The sequence below is a fragment of the Dipodomys ordii genome, unplaced genomic scaffold, assembly GCF_000151885.1.
Source record: "Dipodomys ordii isolate 6190 unplaced genomic scaffold, Dord_2.0 Scaffold105, whole genome shotgun sequence".
Taxonomy (NCBI): domain Eukaryota; kingdom Metazoa; phylum Chordata; class Mammalia; order Rodentia; family Heteromyidae; genus Dipodomys; species Dipodomys ordii.
Genome location: NW_012267321.1, coordinates 3,873,612 through 3,898,660, shown reverse-complemented (window position 1 = coordinate 3,898,660; position 25,049 = coordinate 3,873,612). Strand labels below are relative to the sequence as shown.

The following is a 25,049-nucleotide window of genomic DNA, read 5'->3' as shown; positions in this document are numbered from 1 at the left end:
GGAAGGTGGCTCAGTGGTAGAGTGCTTGCCTTGCATGCATGAGGCCCTGGGTTCGATTCCTCAGCACCACATAAGCAAAAAGAAAAAAAGCCGAAAGTGGTACTGTGGCTCAGGTGGTAGAGCACTAGCCTTGAGCTGAAGAGCTGAGGGACAGTGCCCAGGCCCAGAGTTCAGGCCCCACGACCGGACCCAAGAAAAAATAAATAAATAAATAAAAATATATATACATGAGAAGTAAAATTGTCCTAAGTATTTGTTTCAAAGTAGAAAAGGGGAAAATTAGAACTACCAAAAAGAGTGTTTAATTACTGTCTAGGTTTTGCCTTTATAGGTCTTCTGTAAATTACAGGTGGGACCACAGGTGAATACAAAAGACTCCTTCAAGTTTGTCAGATATAAGTTTGGCTCTTAGTAAGTTCCAAGCAAGCCATGCTTTAAAAAACTACTATTGGTTTCCTTGTTGCTTCAATTGGATTAAAGGAGCTTTTAACCAAGACTCATTTGATCTGAGGGCTGAGGTTCAAAACAAGCCCAGACGGAGAAAGGTCCCTGGGAGATGCTCCTCTCTAATTGACCAACAGAGTGCTGGAAGAGTGGAGCTGTGGCTCAAAGTGGTAAAGTGCTTGCCTCAGGGACAGCACCCAGGCCCTGAGTTCAAGGCCAGCAACTGCCAGAGGGAAATGCCAATGGGGACATCATCACAGCCTGGAAAAGACACTCCTAGGACAGAAGCTTGTCCTGATGATGATGGAGCATTCAGAAGCAGTTGGAAGACACTGCTCAGATAAGAGAGATAGTGTCACATCCTGGAGTCACTTGTGCTTGGCCCTTGAAAATTAATCAGAGCCTGGAGGTCATAAAAAAATAGTTTATGAACACGTTTATCTAATGCCCATGTCTGCTTACTTTGCAACTGGGCAGAAACTAACTCCCTTGCCTGTCAATCATCTGTTATAGAGGGTAGCTAAGGTTGTCGATGAGGCAATAGTTTAAAATCCCTGCCCTTTTCCAGAGAACCATACAGATATCCAAGTACAGAGAGCAAAGAAAGGTTTATTGCCAGGAAAGGGGCTGCAAGACCCCTTCTCACAAGGGAGAAGTGAGAAGAAGCACCAGCTATTGTCTGGGTGACCTATATAACCTAGGAGGTCTAAGAGGGACTAGAAGGGGCTAAGCGGCAGAGACCAAGGTGTGGACATGCGGGCCAGGGACTTCATCATGGCAGACTAGGATTTATGGCTGCTAGGATTTATGCAGCCCTGTAGCTGCCCAGGCCTGAAGGTCACTCTAAGAGGCTCTTGCTGCCTTATATGGTGGTAGCTGCCCCAGAGAAGTGCCATCCCAAGGTAAAGGATGTTGGAGGCTGATTATTTACTGCCTTTACTAAATGGGCCTAGTGTTGCCGAAGAAGGGGGTATGCCAAGCTGTGGAGAGAGGAAGGAGTGTACTAAGCTATGGGAAGGGAGCTCATTTCTCTAACACTGCTCAAAGCTCTAATTGGCAATGAGTTTTGGTCTGGCAGTAGACACATAAATTCATCTGTTCAGGAAAAGAGGTTTGTACCCAGTAGTCATGAGCCTGAGTTTGTGCCTCTATTGGGTTGTCTAGGGACCTTCCAAAGTTGTAAATGTTACCAAAGATCAGGTTCCCCAGACAGCTAGGAAATGCTTTTGCAAACCAGAGTGCTGAACAGGCTACACTACTGTACCTCAAGAAAAAGTCTGGGATGGAATGTAGCTCAGTGACAAAGTGCTTGCCTAGCAAGTGCAACATCCTGGGTTCAATCCTCAGTACCAAAAAAGAATACAGTTTAAAAAATAAAAGGAAGAGCTAGGAAGATGGCTCAGTGGTAGAGCGCTTGCTTTGCATGCCTGAGGCCCTGGGTTCGATTCCTCAGCACCACATAAGCAAAAAGAAAAAAAGCCGAAAGTGGTACTGTGGCTCAGGTGGTAGAGCACTAGCCTTGAGCTGAAGAGCTGAGGGACAGCACCCAGGCCCAGAGTTCAAGCCCCACGACCTACAAAAAAAAAAAAAAACAGAGATAGTGGCTATCTGGTAACCACTTCCCCCGGGCAGGGATCGGAGATAGTGGCCATTTGGCAACCACTTCCCCTAAGTCACCTTAGAAGTACCGTCCAATTATTTTAGAGCACAACAGTCCACTAGCCTGACCAATTATTAGCCCCAGCCTTCCCCCCCTCCACCCCACTTTGTATTACGCCAATCATCCGCTAGAATTATGATTTAAATTTCCCGCATGGTGTATTGATTTGTTGCCAATACATACTGAGGCCTTTCCCCTACCAAAGAACATATAAAAAGTGTTGTAACCCTGTGCTGGGGGCCTCTCTCTGCACTCGGACATCAGTGCACAGAAAGGTCCTGCTCGAGCTCCTCAATAAATGACTCATTGCCGCTTGCATTGATCTTTGGTCCCTGGTGGTCTTTTCCACGCTCCAAGTCTCTGGACATTATACCATCAAATGCTCTGATGGCTTGGATGGGAACAGCCACAGGCCCATACCATCATGAGGGGAAAATTATTTTAGAGGTACTGGGGTTAGAACTCAGGGTTTTGGACTTGTATGCAGGTGTGCTTCACCTTAAAGTAAGACACAACCCTTCACGAATGTGCATGTCATCCTTTCCATCCCAATGTTTGTCCCCCGCCCTGAGACCTGACTCCTGCAGGCAGTACCCCCGAATGTCCCCCTCTATCTGGTCTCCTGGCACCCTGGTGCAGACTGCCTTCCCCTGGGAGCCTTGGGGCGAAGAGAACTACACTATCCACAATGCATCGAGGCGAGTGGCAGTAAGCTGAGCCAATGAGTTTCGACCAGAGCACTCAGGGCTTTCTGAGCAGATGCTGGGCGGGACTTCTGGCGTCCCTACCGGATGTCACTCTGGCGGATCTCAGGGTCTCCCTCTGCACCCGCACCGCGTCGGGGTCATGGCACCCCGACCTAGGCTACGGGGGCGAGACGAGAGTCCTGGACGCCCCGGCTTCCCCGGGAGGCGGCGGCGGCGCTGGGCCCGGGTCCTCCGGGCAGCCTCCGGCCGGCGCTGACAACCACCGCCACGCAGCCCGCGGTCCAGGTAAAGTTCGCATCCCTGGAATTTCACCCGCGCTCCTGACCCGGAGCCGGGGGGCTGTGAGAAGGGGAGATCGCCGTCTGGATTCAGGCTGTTCAGCGTGCATTTCCCAGAAGCTGCCTAGACCGCCCAGGGCGGTCAGTCAGGCTGGGAATTCGGAGGACGCGTGGCTCCATGGGCAGGGGAGAAAGGGGGACCTGGGTCCAGGAAGCCCCAGCCACGGCCCCCAGCCTGCCTCCCCTTCACCCCTGGGACTGAACCCCCTTAGGAGCAGGTGTTGTGAGTGGCGTCCCAGGGCCTCGGTCTCAGTCCCTGGAATTGTGTCCTTGGTAGACGTGGCTTCCCCTCTAACACTCGACGGGCCTGGAGATCCTAAAGAAACCCCAAGCCCGGGCTGGAGTTTGTACAAAGTGATTTATAATGCCACTCAGCAACCAGCGGGGAGAGAGAGGATGGGCACTGCTCCCAAATGTGGGAACCATACGGGAAGCCCGGCCAACGTGTGAGACAAGTGCAACTGGAACTACTGTGCCGTTTGAGTGTGCGAGCACACCATAGACACCAAGGGAGGTGTGTCAGGGCCTGCGAGTGAGGGAGGTATGGCTCCAAACCTGCATATGGGGAGAGCGTGTGGCCATCCCGCACCCCAGTGCCGTTCTGGAGAGCCCCTGTCTAACGAAAGTGGAGGCAGCCCTGCCTACCAGGCCCAGAAGTCAGATGGTGTCTCCCTGCTCGCCCGCCTGCCTTGTCGCGGAGGAAATGATCAAGTGCATCACGTAGGAGACTGACAGTCGTAGGAGACTGATTGTCGGGGGCAGCAAAGTCCGGCACCTTCTCTGGGGGGAGGGAGGGGGAAAGGGGGAAGTAGGAGGTGACCCGTATTGTCAAAAGGGGGTGAGTGTAGGTGAATCAACCTGGAATCAACCCGAGGGCAAAAGCTGATGGTGTCATGTTCTCTTCCAACCCCGCAGGCCTGCATGACGTTTGAGAATGTGGCCATGTTCTTCTCCCAGGAGGAGCTGGAGTTTCTCAGTCAGGCCCAGAAGCTTCTCTACCTCGGTGTGATGCTGGAGAACTTTGCGCTTATAAACTCTGTGGGTAAGCCTGCCACACCCACCTCTGCCCTGGCTCTGCTCATCCCCCATTCCCACAAAGATGGCTTTCCCCTGAACTGCAAACCCTTGGGCTCTGCTCTCTTGTCCTTTTCCTGTCACGTGTACTGAGTTGTTCACACTGCTACCGTCGTGGGCACCCACAAGGATGGAAGTCAGCTTAGCTAGTCTCGCCTTGCTCACGCTTCCCCTAAGTGGGTGTCTTGGATATCCTTGGTGCCATTTGTTCCTCATTCTGCCCACATCATCTTGGGGACATTTTTTCAAAACTACCTGTTTAAAGGATTCCATGCATTGCTGCAATCAATGTCCACACAGACCATGAGCTATATTTTTTGCCAGACCTTCCTTCTAGTCTCCCTCGAAATACCACTTTTTCTGGTCTGTTTTGTGCTGAGCTGCCCAAGACCGCTGCTGAGAGCTCCACGGCCCTGTCTTCCCCTGGGAACTTGGGTCAGGTACCTCTCATAGGATGCACAGCTGGAATCCAGGGAGATCTCGGTTGCTGCATAGGACAGATATGGTGGGACAATCTCAGAAAGACCTGTGCCAGTCAGTGAGACCCAGTGGGAGGGTGTCACATCTGGGCTCTTTTCAGATGCCAGGAGACTGACCGATGTCAGGCTTAGTGCAAATATCACTGTGGGCAGCTCAGCCTGCCTCCCAGTGCCTGTGATGGACATGTTCCACCTTCCTGTGACTTGTCACGCCCACTGTGCCTCTGGACCCTGGCTCTCCGACCCTTCCTGTCCCTCCATACTACTTGTTTCAGCCCTGTGCCCTTCAGCAGTGTGCATCAACGCTATGTATAACTATCCCTAAGCTCAATTCATTTTTTTTTTTCCTGTTAGTTGGGGGGCTTGAACTCAAGGCCTGGATGCAGTCCCTCAGCTCTTCAGCTCAAGGCTAGCTCTACCACTTGAGCCACAGCGCCACTTCTGGCTTTTTCTGCTTATGTGGTGCTGAGGAATTGAACCCAGGGCCTCATGCATGCAAGGCAAGCATTCTACCACTGAGCTGCCTTCCCAGCCCTCAAATTTGTTTTTCTAGGCATGGTTTCATTTTTTTTTTTTTTTTGTCAGTTGTGATGTTTGAACTTGGGGCCTAGGAGCTATCCCTGAGCTCTTTTGCTCAAGGCAAGTGCTCTACTACTTTGAGCCATAGCTCCACTTCTGGTTTTTGAGTAGTTAATTGAAGACAATAGTCTCACAGGGACTTTTCTGCCCAGTTGGCTTTGAACCATCCTCAGATCTCAGCCTCCTGAGTAGCTAAGATTACAGGTGTGAGCCTCCTGTGCCAGCTTGGATTCAACCAATTTTGTACATAGCATAAGCTTATTATCTGGTGATATAAAGTTCTGGCTGGGGGGCTAGGAAGATGGCTCAATGGTAGAGCACTTGCCTTGGTCAGAATGGCGTCCTTCCAACGCTATGGGTATCAACCCCCTTCCAGCCACTCACTAACACGGAAGCCAGGACCGCCACCTGCTTTTTCCTATCATGAAGCTTAGAAAAACTGGCTAGGGCTGGGAAGGTGGCTCAGTGGTAGAGTGCTTGCCTTGCATGCATGAGGCCCTGGGTTCGATTCCTCAGCACCACATAAGCAAAAAGAAAAAAGCCGGAAGTGGCACTGTGGCTCAAGCGGTAGAGCGCTAGTCTTGAGCTGAAGAGCTGAGGGACAGCATCCAGGCCCCGAGTTCAGGCCCCACAACCAGACCCAAAATAAATAAATAAAAATAAAGTTCTGGCTAGGGGAAATTGTGTGGTGAGGCTGGCAGTTGTCAAGGGGAGATGCAAATAACTAAAAGTTGTTTGCGGAGAAACAAATTGAAATGCTGCCTCCCCTCATTATGCTGTAGCTTACCCGTTGCATTTGCCTGTGGAAGTTTCCAGATTCTGTTGTCTTCAGATGCTTAATGCAGTGATCGAGGCTTTTCTTCCAAAACAGCCCCCAATTCCACATCTTACACACTGTACTATCTCAGTGTAGAGAGCACACCTCACTTGTACAAGGCCCTGGGCTACATGTACTTCATCATCATTTCTCTGGTTTCAGGCTGTGAGCACAGAGTCCAGGATAAAGAGGCATATTTGAGGGGAGTGTTGCACTTGGAGTCTGCCAGGACCGGTCCATTCCTCCCCGAGACTCACCCCTGCCACACCTGTGCTCCTGTCTTGAAGCACATCTTACAGCTGGCTGCTCCTCCTGGGCCAGAGCACTGCTTGGTAGCAGTGTATGCAAGCCAGCCTCAGCATCACAGAGAAGAGAGAGAGAGCTCTGGAAAATGGCATGGCTGGGACTGTGTCTCTAAAGAGCTATGGATTTGGTATGTTGGGGAAGCCATGTGATTGTAATGATCTGTGGAAAGAGCTCTCAGATTATCCAGACCTTCTGCAGCTCTTTGTCATTCCTAAAGGTGAGGAGCCAAACAACGCCGAGCATGGTGGGGGGGCCTTAAACCACGAGAAAAGTCACGACAGGGTCCATGAAAGCAGAGCTATGTCCAGCCATAACCTTACCATCGACACACCAGATAATCCTGGTGAGCCTAGCAAACATGAGGGTACATTCTATGGTGAGCCCCAGCAGAGGCACACTGGGGAGAGGCCTTACAAGTGTCGGGAGTGTCGTAAATCTTTTAAGGAAATCCGTGCGCTCACTGTACACTGGAGAGTCCACACCACAGAGAGGCCTTACGAGTGCCAGGCATGTGGGAAGTCATTTAAGGAAGTCTGTGCGCTCACTGCACACCAGATTGTCCACACTGGGGAGCGGCCTTACGAGTGCCAGGCATGTGGGAAGTCATTTAAGCGAGGAGGTACCCTTGCTGCCCACCAAAGCGTTCACACGGGAGAAAGGCCCTATATTTGTGGCAATGTGGGAGATCATTTACTTGGCATGCCCACCTCAAAAGTCACTGTGGAATTCACACAGGAGTGAAGTCTCATGAATGCAGCAAATGTGGGAAAACCTTTAGGCAGAAGTCTGTTCTCCTTAGGTATCAGGTGATTCACAATGGAGAAAGGCCTTATAAGTGTTTAGAATGTAGAAAATCCTTCAAACAAGAACAGGACCTCACTATGCACCGGCGAGTCCACACCGGAGACAGGCCTTATGAGTGCAGAGAGTGCGGGAAGTCCTTTAAGCAGAGAGATGCTCTGACGGTACACCAGAGAGTCCACACTGGAGAGAGGCCCTATCAATGTGGTGAATGTGGGAAGTCTTTCACTCAGAGTGCAAACCTTCTTGGGCATTCCAGAATTCATACCGGAGAAAAGTCTTATGCATGTAGTGAGTGTGGGAAAGCCTTTAGGTACAGAGCCAATGTTGTTCATCACCAGGAAACCCACAAAGAGAAAAGGCCATACGCGTGTGGCCAGTGTGGGAAAGGCTTTAACCAGAGAGCTCATCTCATTATTCATGGGCGGGTCCACATTGGAGAACGGCCTTACAAGTGTGAGCAATGTGGGAAAGTCTTTGGGCACAAAACAAGTATTATTTGTCACAGGAGAGTGCACAGTGAGGGAAAGCTCCAGAGTGTGTTCAGCATAGGTAACACCTTAACCAAAGATCTTACCCCATTACACATGGAACAGTTCATGCTGCGCAGAGGCCTTGAGGACACGGTGACGCTCAGAAACGAATTGCAGAACCCTCTGGTCTCCTTCAACACCAGAACTGTCACATCATAGAAAGTCCCTGTGAAGGTGACAGTTGTAGCTCTTAGTGCCGGGTTCAAGCTTTATTAAGCAGCAGGAAGTCCCTCCCTGGGAACAGCCTTAGAACAGGAAGGATGGTGCCACCTTGTATTTCCATACTAAAGAGCTTCTGTTAGGAACCCATATGCCTGCAAGTAAGCTACACACCGGATGTGTCCAGCAGGTGAGAGTCCCCCACAGGGAGATTGCCCTGAGCTCTGGGGTAAAGTCACCTGAGGCCCATAGGAGCTGCCTTGCACATGCTGCACTTTTCAGGGCTTTTGACAGAGAGAGTTCATTGCCCCTCTGTCTTAAAGGAGAAGTCCCCCTGTACCACCTTACACAGTGGACGGGTGGTACACTTGAGGGACAGCACGATGCACACAGCCTGTGTCCCTGCTGTCTCACTTCCTGGTGGGAATCTTCAGCAGCCTGAGCCATTAGGACAACTCTAATGTGTTTGCTGAGTAGTTATGTCCTGGCTGATACCACTAAGGCCAGAGGGGTTTAGAAGTGGTCTCTAGACAGCCTCACCTGAAGATGGTTTTAATTCTGTCTGTTCTGTAGGCGATGTCCTTGATCACAATGCTGCTCCTATTGCTGTTCTCAGAAGCTGTTGCTTCTGCAGGTCAGCAGACAGTCACAAGGTTTTATTGGGAAAATACAAAACAAAGTCTGCAAAAGCAAATTATTTGAAAACTTTTTGACAGATAAGTACTTGCCAGTCCTTTTATTTTTTTTGTGTTGGTTCTGGGACTTGGACCTCACCTTGTTCATAGCTAGTATTCTACCGCTTGAGCCTTATCTCTAGTACAGCATTTTGCTGGTTAATCAGAGATGGAATTTGTGAACTTTTCTGCTAGTTTCTAGCAGAAACTAGTTTCCAGCCTTGAACTTGGGCTTATAGGTGTGAGCCACTGGCGCCTAACTCAGAGTCTTTGGTTGGTTGGTTTGTTTGTTTAATGGGCCCAACTACATATGTTACAGAGAAGGACCAAGCCATAGATGACCAAATAACAGTTGGGCGGTGGTGACTCACACCTGTTAATTTCCTAAGCTATGAATTTTAGGAGACTTGGAAAACATAAATATACTTATTATACAAAGAAGCCAGTATAAATACATCCATATTGCTTTAGTTTTTCACCTTTGCAGACAAAATTTTGTATCTCTGGCTAGATATTAAATGTATAGCACTGACAAAATCAACACTTTAGATCTAAATAATACTACTTTGTGTAACCACAGTTCTAAGGTATTCATCTAAGAGAGTTGGACATAACACTGAAATTAACCTTTTTTTTTTTTTTGTCCAGTCATGGGGCCTGAACTCTAGGCCTGGGTGCTGTCTCTCAGCTCTTCAGCTCAAGGCTAGTGCTCTACCACTTGAGCCACAGCACCACTTCCGGCTTTTTCTGCTTATGTGGTGCTGAGGAATCAAACCCAGGGCCTCAGGCATGCAAAGCAAGCGCTCTACCACTGAGCCATCTTCCCAGCCCCTGAAATTAACCTTGACTCAGGTAAGAGTTGGTTTCCTTAGTGAGCAGAATCCTGTCCACATCAGCAGACTACTTAGACAATTGCCTTGTAAAATATAATCTTTGTCCATGAAGCCAGTACATTTTGTAAATGTTATTACAACAGGAAATAAATGAGTTCATAGCCCGAGTGGTTTCTGTTCTTATTTGAAGGAAAAACAGGGTTTGGCATGTGCTGATTGAAGACTGGGAAGTTGCAGTCATTTCTGTTGGGTCTGGGGCTGGGAAGGTGGCTCAGTGGTAGAGTGCTTGCTTTGCATGCCTGAGGCCCTGGGTTCGATTCCTCAGCACCACATAAGCAAAAAGAAAAAAAAAGCCGGCAATGGCGCTGTAGCTCAAGTGGTAGAGTGCTAGCCTTGAGCTGAAGAGCTGAGGGACGGTGCCCAGGCCCAGAGTTCAGGCCCCATGACCGGACCAAAAAAAAAAAGAATTTTGGGAGGCCTGAGGGAGAATGCCGACAGGGGTAACATCGATGGAGATGGGAGGCCTGGGGGGAATGCCAAAAGCAGTGACATGGATGGAGAGGCCTGGTGCTGTCCTAAGCCAATGGAGATCGATGGAACCGCCAGGCCTGAGGTGCATACAGGACCCAACAGACTGAGAACCCTGGTTGGACCCACATTGGTTATTCTCACCATGCTCATGGAATCCAGGCGTCCTCACCCTCCACTCCATAGGGAGAAGAAGTGGTATTTAGCCAGTTTTTCTTTTTTTTTTTTTTTTGGGGTCCCGTCATGGGGCCTGAACTCTGGGCGTGGGCGCTGTCCCTCAGCTCAAGGCTAGCGCTCTACCACAGCGCCACTTCCGGCTTTTTTCTTTTTGCTTATGTAGTGCTGAGGAATCGAACCCAGGGCCTCATGCATGCAAGACAAGCGCTCTACCACTGAGCCACCTTCCCAGCCCTAGCCAGTTTTTCTAAGCTTCATGATAGGAAAAAGCAGGTGGCGGTCCTGGCCTCCGTGTTAGTGAGCGGCTGGAAGGGGGGTGATAGCCATAGCGTTGGAAGGACGCCGTTCTGACCAATTCTAAACACACTGTGGTGCGCATTGAGTGAACTGTAGACCTTTGCCCTCTAACCCATGCACCGCTCCTTGCCAAGGCGGCACCTCGGTGTGTGGACTACATTACCCAGAAGGTGCAGCGGAGAGCGGTGAAGGTCTGAGCCAATGAGCTGAGAGAAAGGTCACTTCCGTGTCCGGCAGGCAGGCGCTGGGCGGGACTTCCGCACCGCCTTGGCTGTTCTCGCCGCCACTCCGGGTGTGTGCCGAGGCCGGAGCCGTGGGGGCGTGGGCCGGGTGAGGCAGCCCGCGGCGTGTGTGCGCGGGGTGCGCGTACTCGCGGCCCGGCGGCCGGGGCTGGAGCCGGGGCCGGGCCCGGCCTGTGGGCTGCCAGGGCGGCCGCCACACCGAGGGTCCCGGGCCTGTGCCACCTGCCCGCTCCCCGGCCTGTGGGCTGCCAGGGCGGCCGCCACACCGAGGGTCCCGGGCCTGTGCCACCTGCCCGCTCCCTCTCCGCCCGAGTCCGGGCCCGTGCCTCCGCGTCTGCCTGCGGGCCGTGTGTGGTCTCCACATCTGTGTGTGGAGGAGGCCGAGCGTGGTCTCCACATGTGTGTGTCTGGAGGAGGCCGAGCGTGGTCTCCACATCTGTGTGTGTCTGGAGGAGGCCGAGCGTGGTCTCCACATCTGTGGGTGTCTGGAGGAGGCCGAGCGTGGTCTCCACATCTGTGTGTGTCTGGAGGAGGCTGAGCATGGTCTCCACATCTGTGTGTGGAGGAGGCAGAACGTGGTCTCCACATCTGTGTGTGCCGGAGGAGGCTGTGTGGTCTCCACATCTGTGTGTGTCTGGAGACTAAGTGTAGTCTCCTCATCTGTGTGTGCCAGAGGAGGCAGAGTGTGGTCTCCACATCTGTGTGTGGAGGAGGCAGAGCATGGTCTCCACATCTGTGTGTGCCCGAGGAGGCTGTGTGGTCTCCACATCTGTGTATGTCTGGAGGAGACTGAGCGTGGTCTCCACATCTGTGTGTGCCAGAGGAGGCAGAGTGTGGTCTCCACATCTGTGTGTGTCTGGAGAAGGCCAGGTGTGGTCTCCCCGTCTGTGTGTGCCAGAGGAGGCCGAGGTTGGTCTCCCCATCTGTGTGTGGCCAGAGGAGGCCATGTCAGGTCTCAGCTACTGCAGCCAGGAGTGGGTGAGCCCTTAGTGCCAAGGCTTTGGCCCCATGAAGTCTGGGCAGGGCCGTTGAGCATCCATGTCCCTAAGGGAAGTCAGGACTTTCATCTTCAAGGGGCTGGGAACCATGAGAACACTGGAGAGAAGAGGCACACAGTCTGAGTTCGGCTTTTCAGAGTTTTCTAAAAACTGCTTACAGTTGGTGTGGGGGTGGAGAGTCGCTGAGCACATAGAGAACTTTGACCCTTGTCCATGTTCCCATGGGTGAATCTTGGGGATAATTTACTGGTTCCTCAGTCACCTCACTCCTGGGTTGGACAGGGAACCCTGAGCCCGTGGGGCCCGCCCTGGCGCCTGCCTCTCATGCCTTGCTCTTCCCACAGATTCCCATGACTATGGAAGTGCCAGGAGACCCCACACAGGTGAGTGGAAGATGTTCTGGACCCTCCATGCAGGTGACCACGCCCTTTGCCTCCTTCCTGTTGGAGGATCCTTCTTTTCCAGTTCTTGAGCTCTCAAAGTTGATGGTGAAAAGTTAGGCTTCTGTGGAGTGTTTTGCATTGCTTGCAGCCATGTGTTAAGGTGTGAATGGTTGCCACAGCCTTAGGAACTTGAATACATGTGTGTGGAATTGAGGATGAGCTTGCCATGTGTTTTCATTGGTGCTGAGAGCGCCAGTGCAGGAATCAGAAGTGGCAGCTCAGATGGACATAGTTTGAATGACAGGACCCAGGACTTGTCGGGCTCCACGTGGCTCTAGTGTGGACACCACATGATATTGGGGTGGCAGTAGGAAGACTCAGTTTGGGCCCAGAGAAACTAGTCTGCACAGTGTCAAGCTTAAGGGAAGGCTTAACCTTTGTGGAAGATGTGTTGGTTTTACATGATACTTGGAGTTGATGTGTCCGGCCTCCAAACCATCCCTTGCCTCCCATTGCCCGGGCTTGTATGCTTCTACAGGTGTTCTTCCTATATCTGCCATTGCATGTGGATAGCCTGGTCACTGTCTGGGGCTGGGGGGTGCGGGGGGATGGAAGGGAAGATGGAGCTGTGTGAGGCAGTGATAGTTGTTAGGTCACAATGCTGGTGTAAAGTGGGGATGCTGCTCTGGCAGAGCATCCGGTTTTTACCTCCTGTGTGTGCCTTGGCTCCTAAGAAACAGCCCAGGGCCTGGTGCTCCTACTTCGTACCCAATGCCTCCATGTTTTGTGAAGTTAAGAAGCTACACTACAGAGGGGTCTTGCTAGTGGAGAGGTCTTGCTGGCCAGCCATCATAATGCCAGAATTGATGCCCTGGTCAGACTTAGGAGCCTGGCATGGTTCATAAGTGTTAGGCCAGCCTGCAGTGTCATTGCAGTGCATCTTCTGTCAATGCACCAAGCACACTGGATAGCGAGTAGTGAGGACAGCGAGGGCATGTCTGTGTTGAGGGACAGAAGGCAGGAACAGCTGTGGGAGTACACATTGGGGAGAAAACATGCACCTGGAAGAACATAGAAAATGCCAGCCCTCCGGCCTGCTGCTGATAATGTGAGGGAGGCAAAGCCTCATTCAGTGATGCTGGAGAGTACCACGTGAGTGTCTTTTGGGCAGTTGTGTAACAAGAATAGATATAGCCCTACATGCTAACACTAAAAGTTAAGTGGTATCTCCACGCTCATCTTCTTGCTAGTGCTGTGCAAAGAAACTGACCAGATACTGAATGGAAAGCTCCTTCTCCGAGTGGGGAGATGGTATATTGAATGTACAGGACAGATGGAGAGAGCTAGATGGGATGATCTCTCTGGACTCCAAGAAAGGAACTGATCATGGCATGTTCTGTTCCAGCCACAGCAGGCCTGTGTGACTTTTGAGGATGTTGTCATTTACTTCTCCCAGGAGGAATGGGAGTTCCTCAACACAACCCAGAGGCTCCTGTACCTCAACGTGATGCTGGAGACCTTTGCACTGGTAACCTCCCTGGGTAAGACCCTCATACCTGCATGTTGCATGGCCTCTTTTTCCACAGAGGCAGCTTCAGATCTACCACTAGTCCTTGGGCTCTGCTGACTTCTCTATTGTTTTGTCACGTGTGCTGTTGGTGCCATAGCTGAGCTGTGCACACTACCCTGAGCAGCCCTAATGACTGCTGAGCTAATGAGAACAGGCACCAGTCTGGGTGGAAGTTGGCTGCCTGTCAGCTTCGACATCCCTTGCTTACCCACTCCCGGACTGCGTGGCTGCTCTGTGACACCTCACAGTTGCCCCCTTTAGGAACTCTGGGCATCATCGTGATCGAGAGCCACACAGACCAGGGGCTGTGATGTCTGGGCCCTTCTCCCAGTATTGTGTCTTGTGCTCAGTGCCACTAGGGTGTCACCTGCCCTGCCTTTCCCTCGGGACATGGTTTCATGTCCTTCTCAATCTGAGCAACTGGGTTGGTAAGACTATCCACTTGAAGGGCACCTGACCTGGATGAGGTCATGGTACTTGGCTGTTACCCTGGCATGTCAGGAAACTTCCTGTGTGCTTAGTGTTGGTGGGTGCCATGGGACACACCTCATTTCTACCCTGTCACCCCTATACTTGACACCAACTTGTCATACTGTGTTTCCAGGCCTGGTGCCACCTATAGGTACCACCTGTAGTTCTGCCTCTTCCCCAGCAGCTACTCGTTCTTGTGTCCCTTGTAAGGGGACGTTTGCCCAGGTTCCCAGTGCTGCAGAGCAACACCTTCTGTACCTGGACCCCTGCTTCTGTATCCTAAGAACAATCTTGTGGGACCAGAGTTGTAGCTCAGTGGTAGAATACATGCCTGACGTGCATGAGGCCTTGTGTTTCATCTCCAGCACCACATTTTCTCTGTGGCTCAGCTTTCCGCCATCACCTGCGTGCTTGTAGCCATCATTTCTCTGATTTCAGGTTGTGAGTATGGAATTGAGGATGAGGACACATCTGTGCAGAGTGTTTCTTTGAAAGGAATGTCACACTTGAGGATTCCAAAGGCAGGCACACCGTCCCAGGACACTCACCCTTGTGACCTCTTTGTCCCAGTCTTAAAAGATATTGTGCGCCTGGCAGAACTACCCGTGCAGACACTGTATGTGGCTGGCCTTCCCCAGCATCTGAACCATCGCAGTGCAGAGAAACCCTGGAAGATGGACACGGACCAAAACTCACTTTTGGAGAGAGATGAAGTTTGTGTCTCAGGGAAGCCCTTCGCCTGTGAGGGCCTTTGGAAGGATTTCCCACTGTCAGATCTGAGACCCCAAGTCCTTCCTAATGATGAGAAGCTAAACAATGAGTTTGGGGAGGCTTTTCACCATGGAAAAAGTAATTGTAAGTTGGTTAAGTGCAGAAAAACTTCCAGACCCTTAAGTTTGTCTTTTCATCACCCAAGAGTCTACACTGGAAAAAATCTGTATGAGCATAAGTGTGAGAAAGAGTTCCGTGATGATCACTCACTTGCCCAGCACCAGAGAGTGCACACTGGAGAGAGGCCTTATGAGTGCAGAGAGTGTGGGAAATCATTTAAGGAAAGATTTTCCCTTATTGCACACCAGAGAGTACACACTGGAGAGAGGCCTTATGAGTGCAGAGAATGTGGGAAATGCTTTAGGCGAGGATGTTTCCTTACCACACACAGGAGGGTGCACACTGGAGAGAGGCCTTACGAGTGCAGAGAGTGTGGGAAGTCATTTAGGGAAAGGTGTTCCCTCACTAAGCACAAGAGGGTCCACACGGGAGAGAGGCCTTACAAGTGTGGGAAATGTGGGAAGTCTTTTACCCAGCGCACCCACCTCGTAAGTCACAGCACAATTCACACTGGAGAGAAGTCTTATGAGTGCGGTGAGTGTGGGAAAACCTTTAGGCAGAAGTCTGTGCTCATCAGACACCAGGTGGTTCACAACGGAGAAAGGCCCTATGAGTGTGGTGAATGTGGGAAATCTTTCAATCAGCGCTCCAACCTTATTTCTCATTGGGGAATTCACACTGGAGAGAAGTCCTATGAGTGCAGGGAATGCGGGAAAACCTTTAGGCAGAAGTCTGTACTCATCAGACACCAGGTGGTTCACAATGGAGAAAGACCTTATGAGTGTAAGCAGTGTGGCAAGTCCTTCAAGCGAGGATATGCCCTCACCGTACACCAGAGAGTCCACCTGGAGAAAGGCCTTATTCATGTGGAGAGTATGAGAAATCCTGCAAGCGAGGAGACGCCCTTATTGTACTCCACAGGCTTCTCACTAGACAAAGACCTGAGGAATGCAACAAATGTTCATCTCCTTCAGCCCCAGAACTACCAAGCCATAGAAAGGCCACATGGAGTTGGTTGTTACGGGAACACTTTTGGCCCAGGCTCCAACCTTACTCAGCAACAGAGAGTCCCTGCTTGGGAACAGCCTCAGACCTGAAGGGAGAGTGCTTTCTGTTTGGGATACCTAACCCAGACAACCCTGATTAGCGAAACATCTGCCTGAAGCTGAACCACATCCTTCCAGGGATCTGGTGAGGCCTCCAGGAGCTGTTCCTCACATCATAAGCTTGTCACAGTGCAATCATTGCCATCCTTTCATAGAGGTCTCTTGGCTAGAGTGAAATAATTGCCACTCTGTCATAGAGAAACCATCACCATGCCATCCTTGTGGGCAGAATCTACACTGATAAGGTAAAGTAAGCCAGGTATGTCTCTGCTCTGCCATTCTGTGATGGAAATCTTGAATAGCACGAATCATTAGAGGAATTTCAGTCCTTTTTGCTGAGTGACGGTGGATGCCATTAGTGCCAGAGGAACTCAGACCTGGTTCAGCTTGATGCTTTCAGAATGGCTTAGCTCCTTGTGGAAGTTCTTAGCCTCACATGAACTTGATGCTCCTACCTACATTGCTCGTTTGTCACTAATAAAGACTTTATTGTTGAATACACCTTGAGCACAGTAGTGGTAACTATGCGGTGGAGTCCTAGAGAATCATGTTTATAGAAGGGATGTACAGTGAGGGATCAGCATTCTGTGCTTCAGTGAGAAAAGTATAATAGCAGGCTGTAAGACTTCTTACCTGCTGTGGTCAGCATCCTGCATTCCTTATGAATAACTGCCCTGTGCTCCCGTCTACATCCATTTGTTTTATGGCCCTGTTTTAGCTTGGTGCTCACCAACATGAAGACACACTTCTGGGAGAGCACAGGCTGGTTCCAGGATCAGGTGGAAGACTCCAACCACAGAGGGCCAGTGACCTCTCGACACCTGCTGGCTTCAGCCATGACCCTGTGCACTCTGCCAGCCGTTCCTTTGTGTCTACGGGCGCCCTGAGCCCCTGGCGGACGCAGTTAACCCTCCTGATGAGCACCGGGGGCGGAGTAGGAGGATCGCACCTCTGGACGTTCTTTTACTGCGGGCTGAGCCGCGAGAACTACATTGCCCACAATTCAGTTCACTGAGTAACAGCCAACCCGGCCAATGGGCATGGAAAACAGCCGTTTCCCGCCCTCCCCCTATCCCAACCGCCCGGGAGCCTGGGTTCTGGGAGGGGCTTCCGGCCCCGGAGCTGTCTTGATGGTTAGGGCTATTTGTGGAGTGGCTGCTTGTAGTGGGAACGGGTTCGGCGCAGGGATCGGCGCGGACCTGGGGCGCGGACGTGTGCGGGGTGAGGATCGCCCTCGCCAACCGGCTGGGCTGGGGCACGCACGCGGAGGCGGAGGCGGTCTGCGGGGCGTGATGGCGGCCGTCCCGGGGCCTCGGGCTCCCCAGGTTCAGGTAGGTGGGGTCGGGAGGGGAGGGGCGGCGCCCGGCGGGATCCCCGCCGTCGTGCGGGGTCTGAGTACCGGCTGGGGGGCCTGCCAGCCGGCGGGGCGGTGTCACGGGAGGTGGGGAGGCGCTCGGTGGCCCAGTCCCGTCGCTGCCGTCCCCCTCCGCCATGTAGGAGGCTGAGGCGATGTCGGCGGGCTTTTGGTCAGCCTGACAGGCACAGCCCGGCCTGGGGCCGCGGAGAGAGAAACTGAGAAGTCGAGGCGACGGTGTGACCCTGGGGAAGAGTGGCTGGGGCAGGGAAGAGGGAGTGCCAGTGGCTGACTCGGGCGGGGATGCGTTAGGAGCGGCATGGGAAGACGGGAGAGGCCTCTGGCTGCGGCCCAGGTTGGAGGCCTGTGCAGCTTGGGTGTGAGGCAGCTTGGAACTGAAACTCGCAAGCGATCGGGAGTGTAGGGCTCTGACCCCGTGTGGACACCTTAGCCGGGCAGGGGTGCAAGGCCTGCCGGAGGGGGTGTGGCGGCGGGAGTGCTAGGCCCCTGCGTGCGGGGACGGTGGGGGGACAATGGGGGAGGGGGGTGGAGAAGAGTGTAAGGCCCCGCCATGGGGGGGATGGGCTTAGCGAGAGCTGACCCCTCCCTCACCACAGGGCCTTGTGACCTTCGAGGACGTGGCCGTTTGCTTCTCCCAGGAAGAGTGGGGGATCCTGGGTGAGGCCCAGAAACTCCTGTACCTGGATGTGATGCTGGAGACCTTTGTGCTCACCACCTCAGTGCGTAAGTCCTCCCTCACTGTTTACTGCCTCAGTGTTAAGTCCTCCCTCTGTGGGTAAGTCCTCCCTCTGTGGGTAAGTCCGCCCTCAGTGCTCACCACGTCAGTGGGTGAGTCCTCCCTACCTCGTTCCTCCCCGGAGGCTGCTCTACCCTTCCCCAGACAGATCATGGCCCCGCCCACTCCCCCACTCACTAAAGCCTTGCTGATGTGTTCCTCATTTTGTGCCTAAGACTTCCCCAACAGGTACGTTTTAATTTATGAAATTCATGAATTAATAACTTTTTGGTGGTGGTGGGTGGTGGTCCTCGTGGGCCCTGAACTCTGGGCCTGGGCGCTGTCCCTCAGCTCTTCAGCTCAAATGGTCTACCACTTGAGCCACAGTGCCACTTCCAGTTTTCTCGTGGTTTATTGGAGATAAGAGTCTCACAGACTTTCCTGCCTGGGCTGGCTTTGAACCAAGATCCTCAGATCTCAGCTTCCTGAGTAGCCAGGATTACAGGCATAAGCAACTGGTGCCCAGCTTAAAACAAATATTTTAAGGTCCCCAAGTTCTGAGTGGCTCAAAGCCAGCCTGGGCAGAAAGTCCGTGAGACTCTTATCTCCAGAAAACCTCCAGAAAGCTGGAAGTGGCTCTGTGCTTCCAAGGGGTAGAGTGCTAGCCTTGAGTGAAAAAGCTCAGAAATAGCACCCAGGCCTTGAGTTTAGGCCCCACGATTGACAAAGAAGAGAGAGAGACAGAGAGAGAGAGAGAGAATGTTACTATAATTTCTGAAAGCATTGTGACAGGAGGTGGACAGGAGAAAGAGGGTAAAGTGTTAGGCTACAGCCTTTACTGGGGTTTTTGCATGAGATACAGCAGGAAAAAAAAAACAGCTTATATTGACTGGGTCAGGTGACTCAGTGGGTTTGAGAAGAGGTCTGGCCTTGCCGTCTACTAACTATTTCCAGCACATTTAGGGCAAAGGAATACATTCCAGTTGTACAAGGCACAAAAAACAGACTTGCAATGTGGGCTCTGAGATGGTTGTTTGCATATGAGCTGCATGCTTTCTGATGAACTGTGGTCTTTGTGAAGAACTGGCCAGCCCTCGTGGGGAAGGGACAGTATCTCTGGCCAATAGTGTTACACCATACAGAAACAAATGTAAATTATCCACCACTTTCAGCATGCCTTTCATCCGTGTCTCTTTCAGATTGTTGGCATGAAATGAAGAATGAAGAGACATCTTCTCTACAGTTCATTTCTGTAGAAGAGCCATCAGTGGTCAGGACTCCAAAGGCAGGGGCATCCACATTGAAGATGCACCTCTGTGACAGCTTTGCCCCAGTCCTGAAAGACATTTTGCATCTGGATGATCTACCTGGATATGAGCCATATTTTATGGGGGCCCATGCACACTATCACCAGGACCAAAGGCATCAAACCAGTGAGAATCTGTTAAGAAGAGATGTGGATAGCTGCTTGAAGAACAGCGTGGACCCAGTGTCGGAGAGCCCCTCCCTCTGCAGGGAGTTTGGAAGGGACTTCTCAGCCAGGTGGGGCGCTCTCGAACCTCAGGCCATTTCCAGAATCACCAAGTGCGGGGAGGCACTCCACTGCAGAGAAAGTCGCCACCAGTCAGATGAACACAGAAGAGCTTCCAGCCCCAAACGGCCAAGTGTTCAGCAGCTCACAGATTGCAGCTTTGAATCTAGCAAATGTGGAAAAGCTTTCCAAGGTGCACACTGGCCTGGGTCACCCCAGAAGAGCCTCACAGGACAGAGGCACCATCAGCGCAGCCAGTGCACCAGGTCCTTTCCCCAGCAAGCTTCTCTCGTCACCCACCAGAGACTTCACTCTGTGGAAAAACGGTACAAGTGTGGTGAATGTGGGAAGTCCTTCAACCAGAGCTCCAACCTCATCGAGCACTGCCGAACCCACAGGGAAGAAAAGCCCTATGAGTGTGGGGAGTGTGGGAAAGCCTTCGGGTGCAAGTCCAATCTTCTTCGACACCAGAGGACCCACACAGGAGAGTGGCCCTATGAGTGTGCTGACTGTGGGAAATTGTTTAGGCAAATCTTCAGCCTTGTTAAGCACAAGAAAATCCACACTACAGCAAGGCCTTATGATTGTGGCCAGTGTGAGAAATCGTTTAGTCAAAAGGCCACTCTCGTTATACATCAGAGAGTTCACACGGGAGAAAGGCCTTACACGTGTGGAGAATGTGGGAAATCTTTCAGCCAGAGCTCCAACCTCATTCAGCACTGCAGAATTCATACTGGGGAAAGGCCTTATGAGTGTGGGGAATGTGGCAAATCCTTCAGCCAGAGAGCCACCCTCATGAGACACCAGAGAACTCACACCGGGGAGAGGCCTTATGAGTGCAGGGAGTGTGGGAAGTTCTTTAAACAGTACTTCTACTTCATTGAACACTGTAGGAGTCACACTGCAATGAAGATTTATGAGTGTGGCCAGTGTGGGAAATCCTTTAGCCAAAGAGCCACACTCATTAGACACCAGAGAGTTCATACCGGGGAAAGCTCTTATGAGTGTGGGGAGTGTGGAAAAGCCTTTGAGTACAAATCCAAACTTGATCGACACCAAAGGACTCACAGTGGAGAAAGACCCTATGAGTGTATGCAGTGTGGGAAGTTCTTCAGGCAAAGCTACAGCCTTCTTGAACACCAGAGAATTCACACTAGAGTAAGGCCCTACATGTGTGACCAGTGTGGGAAATCATTTAGCCGAAGAGCAGACTTCATTAAGCACCAGACAGTTCACACGGGAGAGAGGCCTTACAAGTGCGGTGAATGTGGGAAGGCCTTTAATCGAAGCACCAGCCTTACTCAGCATTGCAGAATTCACACGGGAGAAAGGCCATATGAATGTGAGCAGTGTGGAAAATCCTTTAGGCAGAAGTCTGACCTCCTCCAACATCAGGTGGTGCACACTGGAGAGAGGCCTTACGAATGCAGCAAATGTGGGAAGTCTTTCAGCCAACGTTCTAGCTTCTTTCAACACCAAAAGAGTCACACCATGGAGAGACTCAGGAAGGCAGTACACCTGGGAAAGGCCTCAGCCTGAGGTCTAACACCACCTAGCTTCCAAAAGCCCATATTTGAGAAAGGCTTTAGACCTGCCAGGAATGGGCTGTCTCCTCCGCTCACTGTAACAGACCTAGAGAGCCTTTGTGAGGGCTCCTCTGCCCCTGGATGAGCATCCCAAGAGCTCTGGGGAGGAGGGAGGTTTGCAGGCGCCGCCCTGCAGAGTAGAGTTACAGTACTTCCAGCTCTGCTGTCACGGAAAGCTGTCTACCTTCCCTCTAACAGAATGCTCTGTGTGCACACACCCACCACGTACTGCATTCGCCCCTTCCCTGTGCCTTCTGAGCCACTTTGTTCCCTGTCCAACTGCTTTGGAGGACTGGGTCTGGATCTAGCTGGAGGCTTATGAGCACCAATCTCACCTCCCTGTGGGTGGTGTTTGTGCTCAGCAAGTCACACAAAGCACTAGCTTCATGTCTTGAAGGCTCTGGTTTATGCACTAAGTATGATCATGCACCACCCTGGGTGGGTAGAATGCTAGCACTGTGCCTGTGTGTATGGAAGGGTGAACAATTTCATGAGTCCCCTCGTTGATGGACTTCATTCACCACCTGTCAGCAGACACTGGCTTTCACTGGGGCTTGCTCAATTTGCCTTGCTGCCCAGTATCTGCAGTGGAATAAAACATTGTGATCCTAGTCTTGGACTGTGTGGGTATTCATTTGGGGAGTTTATGTTAGAACACAGGTAAATTGCTGCTTAGCATAACCTGGCTTTTGTATGTGTGTGCGTGCGTGCACATGTGCACCAAATTACATTCAAAATGTTCAGAAAAATATAATTGTGTATACACACACGTATGATGTATGTATGTGGAGACAAAGGAAATGAGATAAACCAGTTCAGTAAATGAAACAAAATATTAAAATTGCTGCCAGGCACCAGTGGCTCACATCTGTCATCCCAGCAACTCAGGAGGCTGAGATCTGAGGATTGCAGTTCAAAGCCAGCCAGGGCAGGAAAGTCCATGAGACTCTTATCTCCAATTAAGCACCAGAAAACACGAAGTGGATCTGTGGCTCAAAGTGGTAGAGTACTAGCCTTAAGCAAAAAAACCCAGGGATAGCATCTAGGCCCTGAGTTCAAGCCCCACAACTAACCAAAAAAGAGTAAAATTGCATCTTTTTCTCTTGGAGCTTCTGTACATTTGAATTATGAAATTTTTTAATTCATTGATGCATTTTCCTATTTACTAGAAAATATTACTATATTGTAGGCTGCAAATATAAATGTTTGCTATGATTTCACCCATTTTTTCCCCCTGGGAACCAGCCAGAAAGAATGGGATTGTCCTTAAACTTGTAATGGGAAGTTTGCACACGCGCACAGAGAAAACTACACTAAATGTTGTGCACATGGCCACTCCATAACAAGTCTCAGCTGAGTTCAGGTGTGAGCAATCTAGCCTGTGTTCTATCTTTGAACATTAAGATATGAGGAACATTAATCATTGTGGCAGTAAAAAATAAGCATGCATGTGGAAAAATCCACGGATCCTCTCTAGTGAAAGTATGGCCTCCTGTGCCTGTCCTAAGGAGTGGGCTGCCTTGACCACTGCTACTCCTGCTCTTCCTCTTCTCCGGGGAACAGTAGCTTCCAACTGTTACATGTGGCTGAGGAAAACGATATGGCATGCTTCAGGGGATTGGCTTCATGTTGGTCCTGGTAGATCCCAGGTATGCAGCAAAACGCCCCAACCACAGGTTACACAGCAAGTGTTTCTTCTTACATGAGCCTTTAATATGTATACAATATATATAGAAGTACCGGGGTTTGACAGAGCTTTGTGCTCACTGGGCATGACCTCTACTTTGTTGTTGTTCAGTCCTAGGGCTTGAACTCTGGGTCTGGGTGCTGTCCCTCAGCTCTTCAGGTCAAGCTAAGCGCTCTACCACTTGAGCCACAGTATCCAGTTTTCTAGTAGTTAATTGGAGATAAGAGTCACAGACTTCTCTGCTTGGGCTGGCTTTGAATCATGATCCTCAGATCTTAGCCTCCTGAGTAGCTAGCACTACAGGCATGAGCCACCGGTGCTATACTGGTATTCTGCCTCTTGAGCCTCTGCATAACCCTTTGTTATGTTGGGTATCTTTCAAGATTGGGTCTTGCTTTGTGTCTGGGCCAGCCTCAATCGCAGACTTCCTGTCTGTGCTCCCCATGCAGGCGGGGTGCCAGGCGCCTGCACGGTGCTCTCCCCCCCTCCATAGCTGGGATGATGAATGTCCACCAGCACGCTCCACCATCAATGGAGATATCTGAGACTTTATTAGCCCAGACTAGCCTTAAACCACAATCCCCCAGTCTGCATCCCAAGTAATTAGGAAGACAGGATTGAGCTACCAACTTAGCTCACATTTTCTCTGGTAACAGGTAACACACATAGTTTATATTTCAACTCAGCATGGAAGTGAGCAGTTTTCACTGAACTAAAGAAATTCATTGGCATCCTGTTCTGTCTTGTTTTGTTTTGCCTTGTTTTGTTTTTGGGGCTTGAACTCAAGACCTGGGTGCTGTGCCTGAGCCTCTTTGTACTCAAGTCTAGAGCTCTACTACCTGAGCCATAGCGGCCACTTCTGGCTTTTTCTTTTTTCTTCTTTTTTTTTTGGGAGGGAGAGGGGTCCGGTCGTGGGCCTGAACTTTGGGCCTGGGCACTGTCCCTCAGCTCTTCAGCTCAAGGCTAGCACTCTACCACTTGAGCCACAGCGCCACTTCTGGCTTTTTTCTTTTTGCTTATATGGTGCTGAGGAATTGAACCCAGGGCCTCATGCATGCAAGGCAAGCGCTCTACCACTGAGCCACCTTCCCAGCCCACTTCTGGATTTTTCTAAGTAGTTGATTGGAGATAAGAGTCACAGACTTTTCTGCCCAGGCTGGCTTCAAACCATGGTCCTCAAAGCTCAGCCTCCTGAGTAGCTAGGATTGCAGGCGTGAGCCATGAGTGCCCAGCTATGTTCATGCTTAATGTAGTGAAATTAAACGCAGGGCCTAGACATTGTTGAGTTATGCCTCCAAGTCACACTGTTGTAGAAGTAAAAATAATGAAACACAAAAAGCCAGAACACCTATGCCTCTGTGCACAAAAGAACAATGTATTTCACAACTCCTAGTACACGTGTGTCCTCTGACAGGAGGAAAGGCAGCTGGGGCATCCCAGCCCCCAGCCTGGAGGCCAGGGTCTTCCCAGCCTTCTGAAGAATCAGATTTTGAACTCCAGATTGTCAAAGTGATTTAAAATGTTAGAAACCATGCACACAGACACTCACTTCAGTGTGGGGGTCTCGCCCATCTCTGCTCTCCCGGTGGGTATCTGCATTCATCACCTTGAGCAGCTTTCCGAGGCCCATGCAATGCACAGGTGTTTGTTGCAGATGATCAATCACAGTCCCCACGCACGCACTGTCATTACACTTCTAGGTGCGATGATAATCACCTCCCACAAGAATGAGGTCATAATCACAGTCCCCTTGCACTCACGCACTGTCACTGCACTTCCAGGTGCAATGATAATCGCCTCCCACAGGAGTGAAGTCGTGATCCCATCCCCTGGCACACACGCACTGTCACCGCACTTCCAGGTGCGATGATAATTGCCTCCCACAGGGGTGAGGTCAGGCAGCCCCAAACCCTGATCACAGGCCTCTCCACCTGCGTGACACCGCTGCCCAGGGGACAGCTGTGTCTGGGGGAGAAGCAATGATTTTGCTTGGGTTATATAGACTTACTCAGACTCCTCTAGTCATCTTTACTGTAAATCCATGGGACATTGCCAGATTTGGCTTATATGATTTCTTCAGGACTGGGCTTTTTGGAAGTTTCAAAGGTAAAAGTCTTAAGATTTAATGTCAAGGAGCAAGTGAGGTCT

The 25,049-nt window shown here is 51.2% G+C and overlaps 3 protein-coding genes across 3 annotated transcripts; all 3 read left to right on the top strand.

The window, feature by feature from the left end:
• Nucleotides 1-7,045: 7,045 nt before the first annotated feature.
• Nucleotides 7,046-8,633, top strand: LOC105994352 (zinc finger protein 551-like). Its single transcript, XM_013027822.1, has one exon. The coding sequence runs from the start codon at nucleotides 7,286-7,288 to the stop codon at nucleotides 7,895-7,897; it is 612 nt and encodes a 203-aa protein (XP_012883276.1). The 5' UTR covers nucleotides 7,046-7,285; the 3' UTR covers nucleotides 7,898-8,633.
• Nucleotides 8,634-10,710: 2,077 nt separating this feature from the next.
• LOC105994350 (zinc finger protein interacting with ribonucleoprotein K-like) lies at nucleotides 10,711-16,496 on the top strand. Its single transcript, XM_013027819.1, is given in 5 exon segments — nucleotides 10,711-10,736; nucleotides 11,991-12,029; nucleotides 13,435-13,570; nucleotides 14,509-15,744; nucleotides 15,747-16,496. Coding segments are annotated over 4 exon segments (1,707 nt in total). The 5' UTR covers nucleotides 10,711-10,736; nucleotides 11,991-11,996; the 3' UTR covers nucleotides 16,049-16,496.
• A 648-nt stretch (nucleotides 16,497-17,144) lies between these two features.
• Nucleotides 17,145-21,813, top strand: LOC105994313 (zinc finger protein 883-like). The gene is made up of 3 exons (XM_013027769.1): nucleotides 17,145-17,338; nucleotides 17,979-18,105; nucleotides 19,297-21,813. Exons 1-3 carry the CDS (start codon nucleotides 17,300-17,302, stop codon nucleotides 21,165-21,167), a joined length of 2,037 nt encoding a protein of 678 aa, XP_012883223.1. The 5' UTR covers nucleotides 17,145-17,299; the 3' UTR covers nucleotides 21,168-21,813.
• The last annotated feature ends 3,236 nt before the right edge of the window (nucleotides 21,814-25,049 follow it).